The sequence below is a fragment of the Lynx canadensis genome, chromosome D4 (genome assembly GCF_007474595.2).
Source record: "Lynx canadensis isolate LIC74 chromosome D4, mLynCan4.pri.v2, whole genome shotgun sequence".
Classification (NCBI taxonomy): Eukaryota; Metazoa; Chordata; class Mammalia; order Carnivora; family Felidae; genus Lynx; species Lynx canadensis.
In genome coordinates this window covers 55,982,032-55,998,865 of record NC_044315.2, presented here as the reverse complement: position 1 = coordinate 55,998,865, position 16,834 = coordinate 55,982,032, and the positions used below count along the sequence as shown (strand labels likewise).

The 16,834-nt window shown below is 38.6% G+C and overlaps 1 protein-coding gene across 1 annotated transcript in view; it reads left to right on the top strand.

The window, feature by feature from the left end:
• KIF24 (kinesin family member 24) overlaps positions 1 to 16,834 on the top strand; it is a 50,434-nt gene that overhangs the window by 5,018 nt on the left and 28,582 nt on the right. Inside the window, exons 2-5 of the mRNA XM_032595670.1 lie at positions 1,333 to 1,522; positions 6,513 to 6,610; positions 10,540 to 10,755; positions 14,820 to 14,907. Coding sequence (XP_032451561.1) covers positions 1,333 to 1,522; positions 6,513 to 6,610; positions 10,540 to 10,755; positions 14,820 to 14,907 — 592 coding nt within the window. The remainder of the gene's footprint in view (positions 1 to 1,332; positions 1,523 to 6,512; positions 6,611 to 10,539; positions 10,756 to 14,819; positions 14,908 to 16,834) is intronic.

Here is a 16,834-nt window from a genome sequence, read left to right as displayed (position 1 = left end):
TCTAAAGTGTAAAGGAAGGGAATAATTTGTCTTGCCGAGACATTCTAAAGTATATAGACCAAAGGCATTGATCCTGTAAACTGCTTTCAAGAATTTTATTTTCTTGTTACTTAGGTTAAGAGGAATTTCTATACAGGTAAATGGTCAGTTCTTAGAGATATGCATATATACCCCCATTAGGCTCAGCAAGTAAAATGATGAATTTTGTATCCCTAGCTCAAGGAGTATTTCATCAAATATTCTAGCTGTTAAGGTTGATAAGTTCACTGAAGCCAGAGCCAGAAAAGAAATGTGTCTGAATAGAAGGGTGATAGTGGTGGGCAGCACCAGTCATAAAATTGTCCTGGGAAGAAAAAAATAGAGGATTGTGTTCTAACAAACACACATCAGGTGACAAAAAGAGGAAGAGCAAGACAAAGGGAGGTACAGAATATACCTGGGAAGAACAGAGGAAAAGTACATTGAAACCTACCACCTAATTCAAGGTATTTAGTAAACCCAGGTATGATTAAAAAAAAAAAAAAGAAAAAGAAAAAAATCATTAGAAGTTTTTGGAAGACCACATCTGGAAGTCAGACACACAGTCTTAAAGCTAAAGCAGTTCTTAAGGTTTGGGGGTTGGTTCGTTGTTTTCGGCAGGATAAAGGATGGGGTGGAGTAGGGATAGAGATAGAAATAATCAGGAGGATTTAGTTATTAAAAGAACTTTCTGTACACATAGTATGTATAAAATTACATGTATTTTTAACATTTATTTATTTGGCGAGGTGGGGGGAGGACCAGAGAGAGGGAGACAGAGGATCTGAAGCAGGCTCCACGCTGTGAGTACAGACCAATGCGGGCTCCAAGTCACAAATGATATCATGACCTGAACTGAAACCAAGAGTTGGCTGCTTAACCCACTAAGCCACCCAGGCACCCCGTGTGATGTTACATATTAGAGTGACAGGGCGCCTGGGGGGCTCAGTAGGTTAAACGTCCTACTTGGGTTCAGGTCATGTTCTTGCCGTCTGTGAGTTTGATCCCCACATCAGGCTCTGTGCTGACAGCTCAGAGCCTGGAGCCTACTTCAGATTCTGTGCCTCCCTCTCTCTCTGCCCCTCTCCCGCTCACGCTTTGTCTCTCTCTCAAAAATAAACAAACACAAAAAAATTAAAAAAAATAAAGTGTTGACACTGAGGAGGTTTTTTATATATAATATATATGTATAAGGTGTGTATATATATATTAGGCATAATGTAAATACAAAATAACAAAATGTGCTCATACTTTGACCTCTTAAGTAGTCATCCTATTACTAAAACTTAAAGCCCACTTACAAATATATATCAGACAGAACACCTCAGAGAAAGAGAATCCTTGGACTGAGATGGAGAAAATCAGAGTTTGTGTTCGAAAACGCCCTTTGGGCATAAGGGAGGTACGTCGTGGAGAAATTAATATTATTACTGTAGAAGATGAAGAAACTCTACTTGTTCATGAGAAGAAAGAAGCAGTTGATCTCACACAATATATTCTGCAGGTATGATGCTTTCCTTTTGTGTTTGGAACTAATGTTATCAAGTGTGTCAGTTTGTTGCTTTTCTTTGAATAGCAACACACGAATTCTAAAATCCTGTTTTAGCTTTGGGTATTGGCATTCTTTTTTTTTTTTTTTAAGTTTATTTATTTATTTTGAGAAAGAGAGAGGGGAAGGGGCAGAGAGAGGAAGAGAGAGAGAATCCCAAGCAGGCTCCGCATTTTCCACGCAGAGCCTGATGCGGGGTTCAAACTCACAAACCGCGAGACCATGACCTGAGCCCAAGTCGAGAGTCAGACGCTTAACTGACTGAGCCATACAGGCACCCCACATTCATTCTTGATGTAAATCATTAATACCCTGGGCCTTCATTAAATATATAGATAGTGCAGTGGGGGAAACAATAACATAATTTCTGCACTCTAGGGCAATAGAGTTGCATCATACATTCGCTTAACACATTTTACGTGAATGTAATTATACCTATTCAGCAAAAAGTGGGGCCCAAGGGGATAAAAAGAATGTAATGAATTGGTGGTAGATAGGACAGGTCACTGAGGTGTGCCCTAGGGTGACTCTGAGATGATTGCGTAGTTAGTCTCAAGTCTTGCCTGTGTCTCACAGTGTGAACTTATTCTGCTGAGTGTGTCTGGAGTTTAATGATGGAGGATATGTTTTTGAGCAACAAGGTTCCAGATTGCCACTCAGCTGCTTATTTCAATTCTCAACTGTCTTTGGGCTTAGATTTAATTTGGTGGAAACTGGACTCTTGAGCAGGCCACTTGGTGAAGGTTAGATTATAGTGTGAGTAAATGTAATCCAGGGATATGATTTTTACATGTAATTTACAAGGATTTACATAAAACACTGGTAATTTAGACACAAAAAATATTCACTCCCTGCCAGAAAGATCACAAAGAGTCCAAGGACAAAGGCTTGGTATTGAAGGGAACTTACTTAAAGTAGATAGATACCCTTGTAGTAATTCTCCAGTCTCCTATGGAAGCAGCAAGCCCATAGATGGGAGACACCATAATTTAGTACTCTTAAAATGATGAAGCAATTGTAAATAAAACAGAGGATAATCTACTGGATGTTAAGATTTGAGAATTTGGGTCTCTCTTTCTCTGAATCTGCCTCCCTAAACATGCACGTTATATTCATTCTTCTTTCTCTCTCTCTTTCTCTTGCCTCAAAACCCAGTGACTGGTAGAGAGAAAAAAGTGGTGAGTAATCTGTTGTGCTAGCATTTCACTTTAGTCAGCTGAGATTTTACCCTCCTGGAATAAATACGTTAATGCTGAAGTCAGATTAACACTTTCCCCCTCTTTTACACATGCATTGTTCATCTTTTTCTTTGGCTATCAAAATTGAGTTTCACAGCAACGTTCAAAGTAATCCACTGACTCTTTGGGCACTAAATTAGTAGGTCACTGTATAACCAACCCAATCACTTTAACAGCCTTATTGACTGCTGATCAATGCACAATCTATTAGGTCTAGATGGGAGATATTTATTTTGAAGACGGTCTAAATGCCAATTAGTTATAAGTTTATCTAGTTCCATACCTACTTGTAACTGTAGTAATAGCCCTGTCCAGTCACCATCTACCCAAGACATCGTTAATGATGCTTTTGTCACGGTAATTCCCTCAAAGAAGCATCAGCTTATCTTTTGTATTTTTCCATTATCCCCAAACACAATAACCTTCCTTCTTTGTCATTACCATTAGTCAATACTTATTGAATACCCATAGTTTTCATAGCACTTACTCTGCAGTTTGAACTTTGGACCTTTGCTCTCATAGGTCACAATCCTTACCTATCAATGCTATAATACAAGTGTTGGGAGGGCTTTTACCCCCTTTTCTTTTCTTCAGTGGAAAGAAGTAAAGGGAGGTTCGTAGCAAACATGGCAAATAAATATTGATCCTAGATTCTTTGGGTTTTATTTTTAAGCTTACTTAGGAATTCAGACAATAGGTTTATGTATCCATTTAATTAAATGTCCTATCCTTTCAAATCTTCTTTTGTTACTTAGTATATATGATCATATACATGTAGTGTGCTGTCTTACCATTAAATTTTATATCAACATAATGTGTGAAAGGACAAGGAAACAAATGTGTATATGTTTCATTCCAATTTCTTAAATAAAGAAACGTATATAGAAAAAAGATGGTACTGAAATATATCAAAAAGTCAATAGTGGCTCTCTCTGTGTAGTAAGATGTATAGGCAATTTGATTTTCTTCTCTGTTGTTTTCCATGTTTTTAAAATTTTCTATAATCAGCATGTTACTTTTATATAAAAAGTAAAAACTTTTGAGTAAGATAGAGTCACCTATTTGAAAATCAAAACATACAAAAAGGTATGCAGTGAAGTATCCTGCTAATCCCATTTCCTCCTTGAAGGCAACCACTATTACCTGTTCTATCTTTCCAGAGAAATTCTATAAATATACATGTTACTTTTATAATCTGAAAAAATTTTATTTAAAAAATAAATTATGGAACTCCGATCATACCAAGGCTAAAGTGAGTATTAATCCAACCTAATTGATAAAGTGTGATCAAATGAAAGTATCTGTGATGCAAAGGATATTATGGATTATATATATATTTATATATTGTGCTAGCATTTATTATATTTATAAAATAGCATTATTATAATTAACATATATAACATATGTAACATGTTAATTAGAATAATCTTGCATGTTCATATATCTTTCATTAAGGATACTTACAGAAGTACTGGAAAAATCAATACCTAAATCCTCTTGGAAGGAAAGATACTAATCCCTTTAATCAATAAGTGTTTTCTAAGGTGTTTACTCAGGAGCTGAAGTTATTCACAAGCACTCATAGAAGGAGATGAAGAATAGCCATATATTCAATGAAGTAAAAGAAAATTTTTTAAAACTCCCACGTTTACTTGTTTTCACTTTCTTCTGATTTTCCTGAGAAACACCAAAAAATATATTTTAGAAATATATTTTACTTTTTATTATCGCCATTTTCAAGTTTATTAAAAAATATAAAGAACCCCTATGTACCTATCACCCAGATTCAACAGTTAGAAACATTTTATTCTTAAAAACATCACATATTTTGGGGCACCTGGGTGGCTCAGTCGGTTAAACGTCTGACTTCGGCTCAGGTCATGATCTCGCAGTTCGTGGGTTTCAGCCCTGCGTCAGGCTCTGTGCTGACAGCTCAGAGCCTGGAGCCTGCCTTCGGATTCTGCGTGTCCCTCTCTCTCTGTCCCTCCCATGCTCACTTGCTCTTTCTCTCTCTCTTTCTCTCAAAAATAAATAAAACCAAAAAAAAATTTTTTTTAATCACATTTTATGCCACTAAAAGTTCACAGACTTCTTTATCATGCTGCACAGATTCCTTATTTTCTCACCTCCTAACTTTTGGAGATATCTTCTAACTGATAAATTCATCTTAGTGGCCCCAATTTCTGCTCAGGTGCCCTAACAAATTTCTATTCTAATGTAATGGCACACGAAACAGAATCAAATGTGGGTAGAGTGACCTATAATAAATTGCCCCAATTTACTTTGCTGGGTTTTCCCATGCAATTTTTCCTTAACTGGATATTTAGAGCAGGCCCAAGAGGTAGCAGAAGATAGGGCCTCATGTCCCCCTTGTTGTGTATGGACTGCCATTATTACACTACAGTCAAGCTTGAAATTAGTACTTTTACTCAGAGATAGCTGGGCTACCAACATAATAAGCCTCTAAATTTTGCAAGTGATTATGGCTGCTGAATTAAATGCTTTCCAGACCCCTTTTAATAGGGTTATCTATCCTTTTCCAAATTACCATGGTTTTTCATTTGGGAATCATCTTGGACTACTTTTTCTTCCCACCAATCCAGGCCATTAGTTGCCAAATTTTCATGCGTCCATCTCCTCTTTATTTTCATTGTCATCATCTAATTTAGACCCTTCTTACCTCACCACTAGATTAACAGTGTCCCTGTTCTTAGTCCATTCACAGTGTGCAGTAAGATTAGTCTTCCAGTAAAATGGCTCGGATCATCCCTTCCCTTTGCAAAGTTTTTTGTCTTCCCACTATTTGCTAAATTATATATGAACATTCTGACCTTAAGGCTAGTGTCCCAATACTCATACACTGTAGTCCTAACTCATTATTCTAGCCGCCTATTTCACCTTTCTACCTACAAAATCCTGTATTTCAACATTGAATCTTCCCTGTTCCCTAAAATGTTCCTTGTGTTTTCCTGCTTTGACTATTTGCTCATGTTTTCTTTGTGCCTGGACTCTCTTCCCTGCCTCCATCTATACCTCTCAAATTCCTCTTCTTCCCCCATGGCCCTTTATCTGTACAGTATTTTTCATAATCTCTTTTCTAATTAGAAGGAATATGTTTTTGTTTTGAATTCTACATGTACTTTATCTCTCACATTTTTTCTAGCTTAGAGTCATGTGTATACTGTCTGGATTCACACCTTTAGGTGGTCGAGTGGGGTAATGGTAGGGTAATGTCAATATCTTTGGGCCCTTTGAAGTGCCTACTACAGGTACACATGTTACCAGCTGAGCAATACATGTTTATGGAATTAAAAGCTCAGCTGTGTAACCTATGAAATGGAAACCTTCCTCTAGAATTTCCCTAAATTTCAAATATGCTGGCCCTAGCTAGGCTGTGAGGATAATCCCCATAGAATTGAGTTCTCCTGGACCTAAGGAGGATTGGCTTACTCTTGTACTCATCAGTTTACTTCACTTAAGAGAGAACAAAAATTATGTGCCTTAGTTTTTACACTATAAGAATAGGTCTACAGAGATCTCAAGTAAAAGAAGGCCCTGTCATTTGACAGTTATTGATTGCTCATTTATCTCTAAATTTGTCATAGTCAGTAGTTAAAAACATATTCGCACCTTTCTTATGTGTTAACTAGAATAGTGGTGAAGAAAATCCAGGAAATGTCTCTATAAAAATCACATTTCTTTTTCAGCATGTTTTTTATTTTGATGAAGTCTTTGGTGAAGCATGCACCAACCGGGATGTATACATGAAGACTACTCACCCACTCATTCAGCATATTTTCAATGGGTATGATAGTAATTATTTGCTTCTCTTGCTTCATATTTTCTCTTCTCCATAATCATATTTCTTTATAAACATCACTTACATTTTTCAGTTTTTTAATTAAACATGAATTTGTGTCTTAATCTGGTGAATTTAGACTCTGTTAAAGAGTGCCTTATCTCTATAGGAGTTACCAAGCATTTAGAAATTTTCAGGAAAAATGTTAGCAATATACTTTCATCAAAGTCCTCAGAATAAAAAGGTTTAAGTGGTTATAGTTTGAACTTTTGATAACAGGAATTATGTATTCTGGATATATAGTTCAGTTACCTTTTTCATTGGAGTAGGATAGGTAAGTGACTGTCATCTGTTCTTTATAGATGTATTTTTTTTAATTTTGAAATAATCACACTTTAAATAAACATATAAATGGAATAGAAAAGGCATTAGGGAGCCCTGTTGTATATTCAAAATATAGGCATGTATTGATAGAAAATGCCAAATGGTCTGCTGTAATCACTGATACCAGAGTATTTTGACTTTTTAATTTTGTTTATTTATTTAAAAAAATTTTTTTAACATTTATTTATTTTCAAGAGACAGAGTGCGAGTGGGGGAAGGGCAGAGAGAGGGGGAGGCACAGAACCTGAAGCAGGCTTCAGGCTCTGAGCTGTCAGCACAGAGCCCCATGCAGGGCTCGAACCCACCAACTGTGAGATCATGACCTGAGCTGAAGTTGGACGCCTGACTGAGCCACCCAGGCACCCCTATTTATTTATTTTTTAAATGAGTTGACTTTTTTTTTTTTTTTTTGAGAGGGAGAAAGTGCACACAAGCTGGGGAGGGGCAGAGAGAGTGGGAGAGAGATAACTTTAAGTAGGCTCCACACTGCCAGCATGGAGCCCAATGTGGGACTTCAACTCATAAACAATGAGATCATGACCTGAACTAAAATCAAGAGTCAAACACTCAACTGACTGAGCCACCCAGGTGCCCCAGAGTATTTTGACTTTTTTTTTTTTTTAAACAATTATTCATTTTTGAGAGACAGAGCTCAAGCAGGGGAGGGGCAGAGAGAGAGGGAGACACAGGATATAAAGCGGGCTACAGGCTCCAAGCTGTCAGCACAGAGCCTGGTGCGGGGCTCGAACCCACGAACGGTGAGATCATGACCTGAGCCGAAGTTGGATGCTTAACCAGCTGAGCCACCCAGGTGCCCCTTGACTTTTTTAAAAATAATTTTTATAACTTTAAAAATATTGAGGTATAATTCACATACAGTTAGATGTACAGATCTTAAGAAGTATTCAAGTTTCATGAGTTTTAGTAGTTGTATATATCCAAGTAACCAATACCTTGAACAAGATACAGAACATTTCCGTTACCCCAGAAAGTTCTCTTGTGTCCCCTTGTGTCCTCCACCTCTACCCTCAGGTCTTATATAACCACTGACCTGCTTTCTGTCACTTTATATTTGTTTTCGCCTGTTCTAGAATGTCACAGAAGTAGAATCATTCCCATATGTGTTCTTTTATGCTTGGCTTCTTTGGCTTAGCATAATGTTTTTTGATATTAGTACATGTATCTGTAGTTTTTATTACTAATATTCCTTTCTATGAATATACCATAATTTGTCCATTCTCCTGTTGATGGATATTTGGGTTGTTTCCAGTTTTGGACTATTATGAATAAAGCTGTATGAACATTCTTGTACAAGTCTTTGATTCTTGGACATGTTTTCATTCATCTTGGGTGAAACCTAGACATGGAATTTCTGGGTCTTAGGATATGTGTGTGTTTATAAGAAAGTGTCAGGGGCGCCTGGGTGGCGCAGTCGGTTAAGCATCCGACTTCAGCCAGGTCACGATCTCGCGGTCCGGGAGTTCGAGCCCTGCGTCAGGCTCTGGGCTGATGGCTCAGAGCCTGGAGCCTGTTTCCGATTCTGTGTCTCCCTCTCTCTCTGCCCCTCCCCCGTTCATGCTCTGTCTCTCTCTGTCCCAAAAATAAATAAACGTTGAAAAAGAAAAAAAAGTGTCAAACAGTTTTTCTCACACCATTTTGTATTCCCAACAGCAATGTGTGTGAATTGCATTTCTACATCCTCACCATATTTGGTATTGTCAGTCTTATTTTAGCCAATCTAATAGGTATGTAACTTTATCTCATTGTGCTTTGAATTTGAATTTCAAAATGCCTAATGATACTGCGAATCTTTTCATGTGCTTATTGCCATTCAGATACCTTCATTTGCCCCTTTTTTGTTTGTCTGTTTTCTTTTTATTGTTGTTTAATAGCAGTCATTAAAATTTTTTTAATTCTAAGTAGGCTGAAAAAGTGAAATGCCTTTCAGGTTTGATTTCTTATATATCAAATTTAGGGAGTACTTTTTAAGAGAGCAAGTTTGTAAAGTTAGAATTTGAATGTTAGGACAGTACCAGTTAAAAAACAAGAGAGCTACAAGTTAAGTGCATCCATTATGCAAAGTGTAATAAGAGATTTTTCATGCCCATATTGTTTTTCAAAAAGATCATCACTAAAATGTTCAGAAGATAAGGTAGATATTATTCTTTACTCTCATTCTGCTAAATCTTTTTTTTTATTTTAGAGAGAGAGAGCATGAGCAGGGGGGAGAGGGGGGGAGAGAGAGAGGGAGAGAGAGAGAGAATGAGAATCTTAAGCAGGTTCCACACTTAGTGTGGACCCCAGCACAGGGCTTGATCCTGGGATCATGACTTCAACAGAAATCAAGAGTCAGCCACTCAATCCACTGAGCCACCCAGGTGCCCCTCATTCTACTAAATCCTCTGCAATGTGTTTACATTTTCCTCCATTAATCCTTTCCTATCTGTGCCTCTGCTAGTGTATTCAAATGCCCATACTACTGGGAGCCTGGATTCAAAAGACAAGGAGTACCTGGTCTCTGCTCAAACAGCTTAAATCTGATTAGCTACCATCTCTTTATTCTCACACTTATATGGTTCCTTTGCTGTTGTCCTATTACTGGTTCTTGGGTTTCTTTCTGGCTTCAGGCCTCTTTCTTCATGTCCTTCTCTCTGCCCACCTCCAGTGTTCCCTTACTTCTGTGTATTCACAGACTTTTTTCTTACTGCAAGTAGCTACTTTTATCATTAATCTCCATGCAATTTCCTGTTCAAGAGTCTGCAATAGCTGCTTATTACTTAACATTGTTCATTTTCTACTCTGTACTACATAGTCGAGCCTCCAATACTCAGGTAATCTTGGCCTCTAGCTCCTCCAAAAACATGCGGTGATTGGCAGGATAGTTTCCCAGCTCTCCTCTGCACCTTTTATTCTGCAGTTCTTCACACTCATACCCATGCACATACCCACCCTACATGCAAGAATAGTGATTCTTACTTAGAACCACATGGTGTCAGAGCTAGAAGGGATCTTAGAAATCAAGTAACTAATTAATTTATTAATGAAAGTGAAAACTGAGGCTCTTAGAAAAACCCTTCTGTGAGTCCTTCCTCAAATATCTTGCTTATTCACATCTAAACTTCATTAATATTTATATGAGTAGTCATTACCACCCTGTTAATCATATGGTCTTCTGTTATTTTTGTATTTATTTTAATTCTCTATTACTTCTTTCATCAAGCTTTTTCGGATTAAGACAAAATCATCTCTTAGATTCTCTAGGACATCTAGCATGGAATTCTTATTTGCTTCCAGACTTGTCTTATCATATAACCAGTTCCATGAAAAATTCCTATTAAAAAACTCATGTGCTGCTTTAAGAATGTTTTTTCCTCTTCCTGTGTTTTTATCACGTAAAGCCCTCCTCTCCCTAAAGGATTGTATGCTCATAGCTGAATTTTGTCAGCTATAAACAGGATTCTGTTTCTACCTGACTTTGGTCATGAAAAATCTGTATGTAGATTAACATTTCTCTTAGTGTATATGTTATACGAATGATTTTTTTCCCCTAGAGGGAATGCCACTTGCTTCGCATATGGACAGACAGGTGCTGGGAAGACCTACACCATGATAGGAACTCATCAGAACCCAGGACTCTATGCTCTGGCTGCCAAAGAGATCTTCAGGCAACTAGAAGTGTCCCAGCCAAAAAGGCACCTCTTTGTGTGGATCAGCTTCTATGAAATCTACTGTGGACAGCTTTATGACCTCTTAAATAGAAGAAAAAGGTACTGGTTATGAATGGGAAACTACAAATCTGTTCATGATTGTTTTAAGCGAGGGTCCACAGAATTGATGATCATGGGATTTAATACAAGGTCTTATTATATTAGTGCCCTTTTCTGAGATGAGTCTCCTGAATTAGATGAATATTTTTTAAATCAGTTCAGCTAGAAAAGAATGCAAATTAGCCTTCCATTAGTATTTTTTAAGTGATCTATATCCGTATGTTTATCAAAAGACTATCCCTTTTACTTTGATCTGCAAAAGGGTGATGATTTCAGGAAATCAGGATATCAACATGTACTTAAATACCTTCCTATTCTTTTGCCTATTATTACATTGGAAGAACTATAAATAATGTTTCTTGCTTTCTCTTATTTTTTTTCCTCAATAATCTTAGGGTAAACTTAATGATAATTTTCTGAGATCAGTTAAAAAAAAATACATCTCGGGGAGCCTGGGTGGCTCAGTCGGTTAAGTGTCCGACTTTGGCTCAGATCATGATCTCACGATCCGTGAGTTCGAGCCCCGCGTCGGGCTCTGTGCTGACCACTCAGAGCCTGGAGCCTGTTTCAGACTCTGTCTCCCTCTCTCTCTGACCCTCCCCCATTCATGCTCTGTCTCTCTCTGTCTCAAAAATAAATAAACGTTAAAAAAAAAAAATTTTTTTTTTTTTAGATACATCTCTCTTCTTCACATTAGACTTCTAACTCTTCTAAGTCTTAAACTGTTGCCCTTGAAACATAATACAGTAACTTAGAAATGGATTTAAATCCTATTGTATTTTTCTGGCCTAAAGTTTTGTTTAGGTTGAAAGAGCTGATTTTGAGCAGGAAACAACAAAGTTGTGAAGGTACCGACTGACTGGGAGGATAAGGAGGAGAGATGGAATAGGGGAGGTGGAAAGATAAAAGAGTGTCATAACCGAATTAACCAGAACTGTGACATGTTGGGAGCAGTCACAAGTGGAGAGAAGGGAATTGGGGCAGAGCATGGTGGTAGGCTGGGGAAACTAAATCAGTGACAGAAACTAGCCCCCAGCAAAGGTATCCAAGCCCCTACAGAGCTGTCCAAAAGGATGTGCAAATTCCAGGCAAACACTGGAATGGGGGTTGGGCTAGAAGAGCATCTGAGTTCAGTAGAGTGTGATAGGGCAGGCCCCCATGCCAAAGGTGCTGATGTTTGAAGGGTTGGGGTCCAGAGCCAAGATGGCCAAGAATGAACTCTTGAGATGTCTTTGGTGCAAAAAGGTGGTTTTATTAAAGCACGAGGACAGGACCCGTGGCAGAAAGAGCTGCACTGGGGTTGGGAAGAGTGACTGATTATATAAGATTTTCTGTCCTGTGGAGGGGAGAATGAGGTTAGGGCTCTAGGAAATTGAGTCCATAGGTTTCTGGAGATTGCCTTTTTACTTGTAAATTATTTTTTTTTATTTTTTATTTTTTTTAATTTTTTTTAACGTTTCATTTATTCTTGAGTCAGAGAGAGACAGAGCACGAATGGGGCAGGGGCAGAGAGAGAGGGAGACACAGAATCGGAAACAGGCTCCAGGCTCCGAGCCATCAGCCCAGAGCCCGACGCAGGGCTCGAACTCACGGACCGCGAGATCGTGACCTGGCTGAAGTCGGACGCTTAACCGACTGCGCCACCCAGGCGCCCCTTTACTTGTAAATTATTAAGACAGTTGCAAACTGATGCAAACTCTTGTCCTGCATGATGATCTCTATCAGTTAACCATTTGTTTTTCCCTTTCCTTTGTTCTTGGGCAGCCAAGAGTGCCTAAGGAATGTTTTACAAATCCCACCTGGGGGATGGGGGGTGGGGGTGTTAGCTTGTACTATGCTCTCAGCTTGCCTTTGTTACCTATAAGAGTATTGAGTAGTGAAGCTGGAGAAGCCATCAACTGGGCTTAGGCAGACCACCATCTGTGGACTATTCCAAGAAAAGGGGACCTTTAGGTATGCCACAATTCAGAGGATGTACAGGTGTTCAGGGTTTAGTCCTGACACAGCAACTGCCAAATAAAGGAGGGTTCTGCTCTAGGTTTGGTTTGGAGAAGAGTTGCTTTTCTTTATTACCCTCTGTTGGTTTTTGAAGCCTCAAGTTAGTTCAATCACAGCTTCTCTTCCAAGGCCCCAACACTATTACTTAGGAGACCTTTCCAGTCAGAATGTAGCTGGACACTGGCAAGAGCATCTGGCTCTGGAGGTCTCAAACAGACCAGGTTCAACCACTAGCCACCAACAAAATCCAAAGGCAGAGAAACAAGTAGTGTTGAAACAAGAAAGGAATTTAGTTCAGTGGGGCTACCACCAGGAAGACAACAGACTAACATTTCAAAGATTGCCTCCAAGGTGCCGAAAATACTTCTAGGTTTATATAAGGAGAAAGTGGGACGAAGGTCAATGGGTTTGTGCAGGTGGGCAGTGAAGTCAAGTTGATCATTGTCTTAGGGCCAATCATGGATAGAGTCTTGCTGACTTGGGACAGTCCTTTATCGCTTGAGGGGGTGGTTTGTGTTCCCTTCTGGGGATGCTTTGCCTGCAGGGTCTTTTCCCAGAGTTAAGAGTATGATACGCTGGAATGAACTTAATCATTTAGAAAGTTTGAGGTCAAAATGCAGGAAGTTGAAGTCCTCTTTGTTTAAAGAACAGTCGGCAAGGGGATAAAAGCTGTTGTGCTGTGTGTGTGTGTCTGTCTGTGTCTGGTTTGTTGGTTTCTTTGGGTGAAGGGACAGTCAGGATATCTAGTTATTTGTGAGTGCGGTTCTTTAATGAATGACTCAGATATATTGCCCTGTATATTTGCATTCTTTTCAGTTTATTTATTTTGAGAGGTGGGGGAGGGACAGAGAGAGAGGGAGAGAGAGAATCCCAAGCAAGGTCTGCACTGTCAGCACAGAGCCCAACTCGGGGCTCAAACTCACGAATGGTGAGATCATGGCCTGAGTTGAAATCAAGAGTCAGAAGCCAAACCAACTGACTGAGCCCCCCAGCAACCCCCCCCCCCACAAATTAACTCTTAAAGTAGAGGATAAATTGTTTTTATAGCCTTGCATAAAAAGTGATAGAAATACATTTCTGGCTTATAGAATTTAAAAAGCTAGAAGTACATTTTGGGCTGTCCATTAGGAACTGTTCTGGGGTGAGCTCAGGGCATAGGGCCTGTATGTTTAGGAATGACCTGAGGGCTCTGAAAGCTTGATCCCTCTTTTATTCCAGAAGCCTGACCGTTCTAATAGAATTAGTTTCTGATAGGTCATGGGGATTGGTGAAGCTGTTTTTCTCCAGTTGTTCTGTAAAAATTTGGAAATTTGGGGTGAAACAAACTAAGAAAACATTTTTGAGAAAATCATTTCCTTTTTTGGGTATAAAGTGGAATTCCATTCTTAACCTTAATCAGTATCTTATTAAGGGAGAAAAATAATCTTTGAGTCTTTGATAGATTCAATATATGCCCCTTGATATATCTGGTTTAATGATGATGATAGACCATAGCCTTATACATAGGCCTGAGAAATTCAGTTATAGCACCAGCTCTTCCTTCCTCCCTTGGAAGATATATGAAGACTCCTTATGTTGGAAATAGAGTAGAACCCAGTTTCTGTACATCTCTCTGCTCTACCTTCTATGATGTTAGCTTTCAAAATTGGCCCTCTAGCAGATACGGAATGGCTGCCACTGCTCCCAGGGCCACATACTTTCACTTCCAGAAAGAGCACCAGCACCTCATCCCAGGCACCTAACGACCAGAGACAAGAACTATTTTGATTGGACCAGCAGAGATCCCATATCCACTCCTGAACCAATCACTAAAGCCAGGAATATACCATCTGTTGATTGGCATATGTCTGCATTATATGTTCATTCTTTTAATTGTAGCCAAAGATGTTGATTTGTTTACAATAGTCAAGGACCATCTCTGAAGCCCAGGGCTGTGATCAGGAGGTGTGCGAGGGGGGCGGGGAGGATACACATCAATCTCACTCAAATAACAGAACTGCTACCTAATAGGGAACAAAGTCCATTATAGCAGGTCTGCTGTACCAACCATGTTCTTGTGTCTGCAGGCTCTTTGCAAGAGAAGATAGCAACCACGTGGTACAGATAGTGGGACTGCAAGAGCTTCAGGTGGACAGTGTGGAGCTCCTCTTAGAGGTAACTCTTCCTTACTACCCCATGATAGTAACCTAAGTACAGGGAAAGAATTCATTTTGCTATCTAGCAAGAATAATGGAATTTAGCCAGAGGGCCATGACAAGCATGCTACCTAACATTTGTAAAATGTGAGTCCTCTAAGAGGATAGCTCCTTTCTGTACAGGGTTGTTGTCTAAGTGCCACAGAGTGTGTGGGAGAACCTTGTGCATGAGAGGCTACTCTTGTGCTAGTTTGACAGACTGCTAATGTGTATATCTATGGTAATGGGAAAAGCTACTGGAGAGAAATATTCTTTTTTTAAGTTTATTTACTTATATTGAGAGAGAGAGAGTCAGCAGGGGAGGGGCAGATAGAGGGAGAGGGAGAGAATCCCAAGCAGGCTCCACACTGTCGGCACAGAAACCTAATGTGCGGCTTGAACTCACAAACCGTGAGACCATGAGCTGGAGTCAAGAGTTGGACACTTAACTGACTGAGCCACCCAGGTGCCCCGAAATATTCTTACTTTTAAGTAAAAATTTTAATGGGTAAGGGGCACTTGACTGACTCAGTAGAGCATGTGACTCTTGATCTCTGGGTCATGAGTTTGAGCCCCACATTGGGTGCAGAAATTACTTAAAAAAAATTTTTTTTAATAGTAATTTTCACATGGGTTCAGAATTCAAGAGGTACAATAAAAATATCCCTTCTATTCCCTTTTAAAACTGAGGCAAGTTTTTTTGTATATCCTTCCAAAGACATTTCCAAATCTTTCATGAAAAGTTCTTTTAGGGGCACTGTCTGTCTCTCTCTCAAATAAATTTGAAAAAACTTCTAAAAAGTTATCTTTTAACACTTGCTCATTACTAGATACAAACCTTGCAAAAATATGTAAGAAGATAGAAGAATACAGGCCACTTCCAACTTACTGTATAAAACTCCCTACTCCCCACTGAGATATCCACTGTTCAAACGGTTTAAAATCATTTTTTTTTCCTTTTCTGGGAATTTATTAATTTATGTACAAATATATTTTTGTTGAATTGTCCTTTAATGCAGTGCTCCTCAACCACTTAGATCACTTTATTGTGAAAAATAGCCTATACAGAAATATGCTTAAAGCCTGAATGTGTATAGTATAGTGTAGTATAGTATAGAATAAAGAAACAACCACTTTCATAATCAGTTACCCAGATTAAGAAATAGAACATTTCAGCACCCCATAAACCCCTATACAACTTGCCAGTCACAGTCCCCTGTACTCCTGACATTTATGCTAAATCACTTTCTTGTTCTTTGTTATAGTTTTACCACTTATGTATTCATCCATTAACTATATAACTTACTGTGCACCTGTTTTTTAACTTTTATGAATAGAATCACACCATATTATTTGTCTTCTTTTGCTCATCATTATGCTTTTGAGTTCAGTCTGTGTTTTTGCACATGGCTGTAGTTTTGTTCTTATTTGCTATATAGTGTTCAATCATATGAATATACCACCTTTTAACCATTCTGTTAATGGACAGCTGGGGTTGTTTCTATTTGGGGGGCTCTTCTGAACATTGTAACTGTGAAATGTCCTTATACCTGTGTTCCGGTACAGTTCTAGTTGTGAGGACGTGCAGATCTTCCACTTCATTAGCTTTCCAAAGCTCTGTATGCTACCACAAGTGGTGTATGAGCAATCCCATTGTTCTTCATCCTTGCCAAGACTTCCTGTTGATTTTCAAATTTTTGCCAGTCTGGAATTGTTTAATTGTATCTCATTGTAGTTTTATTTTGCATTTTGCTGATTGAGAAATAAATTGAATAGCTTTTCATATTTTTATTTATTTATTTATTTTTTTTTTTTTTTAATTTTTTTTCAACTTTTTTATTTATTTTTGGGACAGAGAGAGACAGAGCATGAACGGGGGAGGGGCAGAGAGAGAGGGAGACACAGAA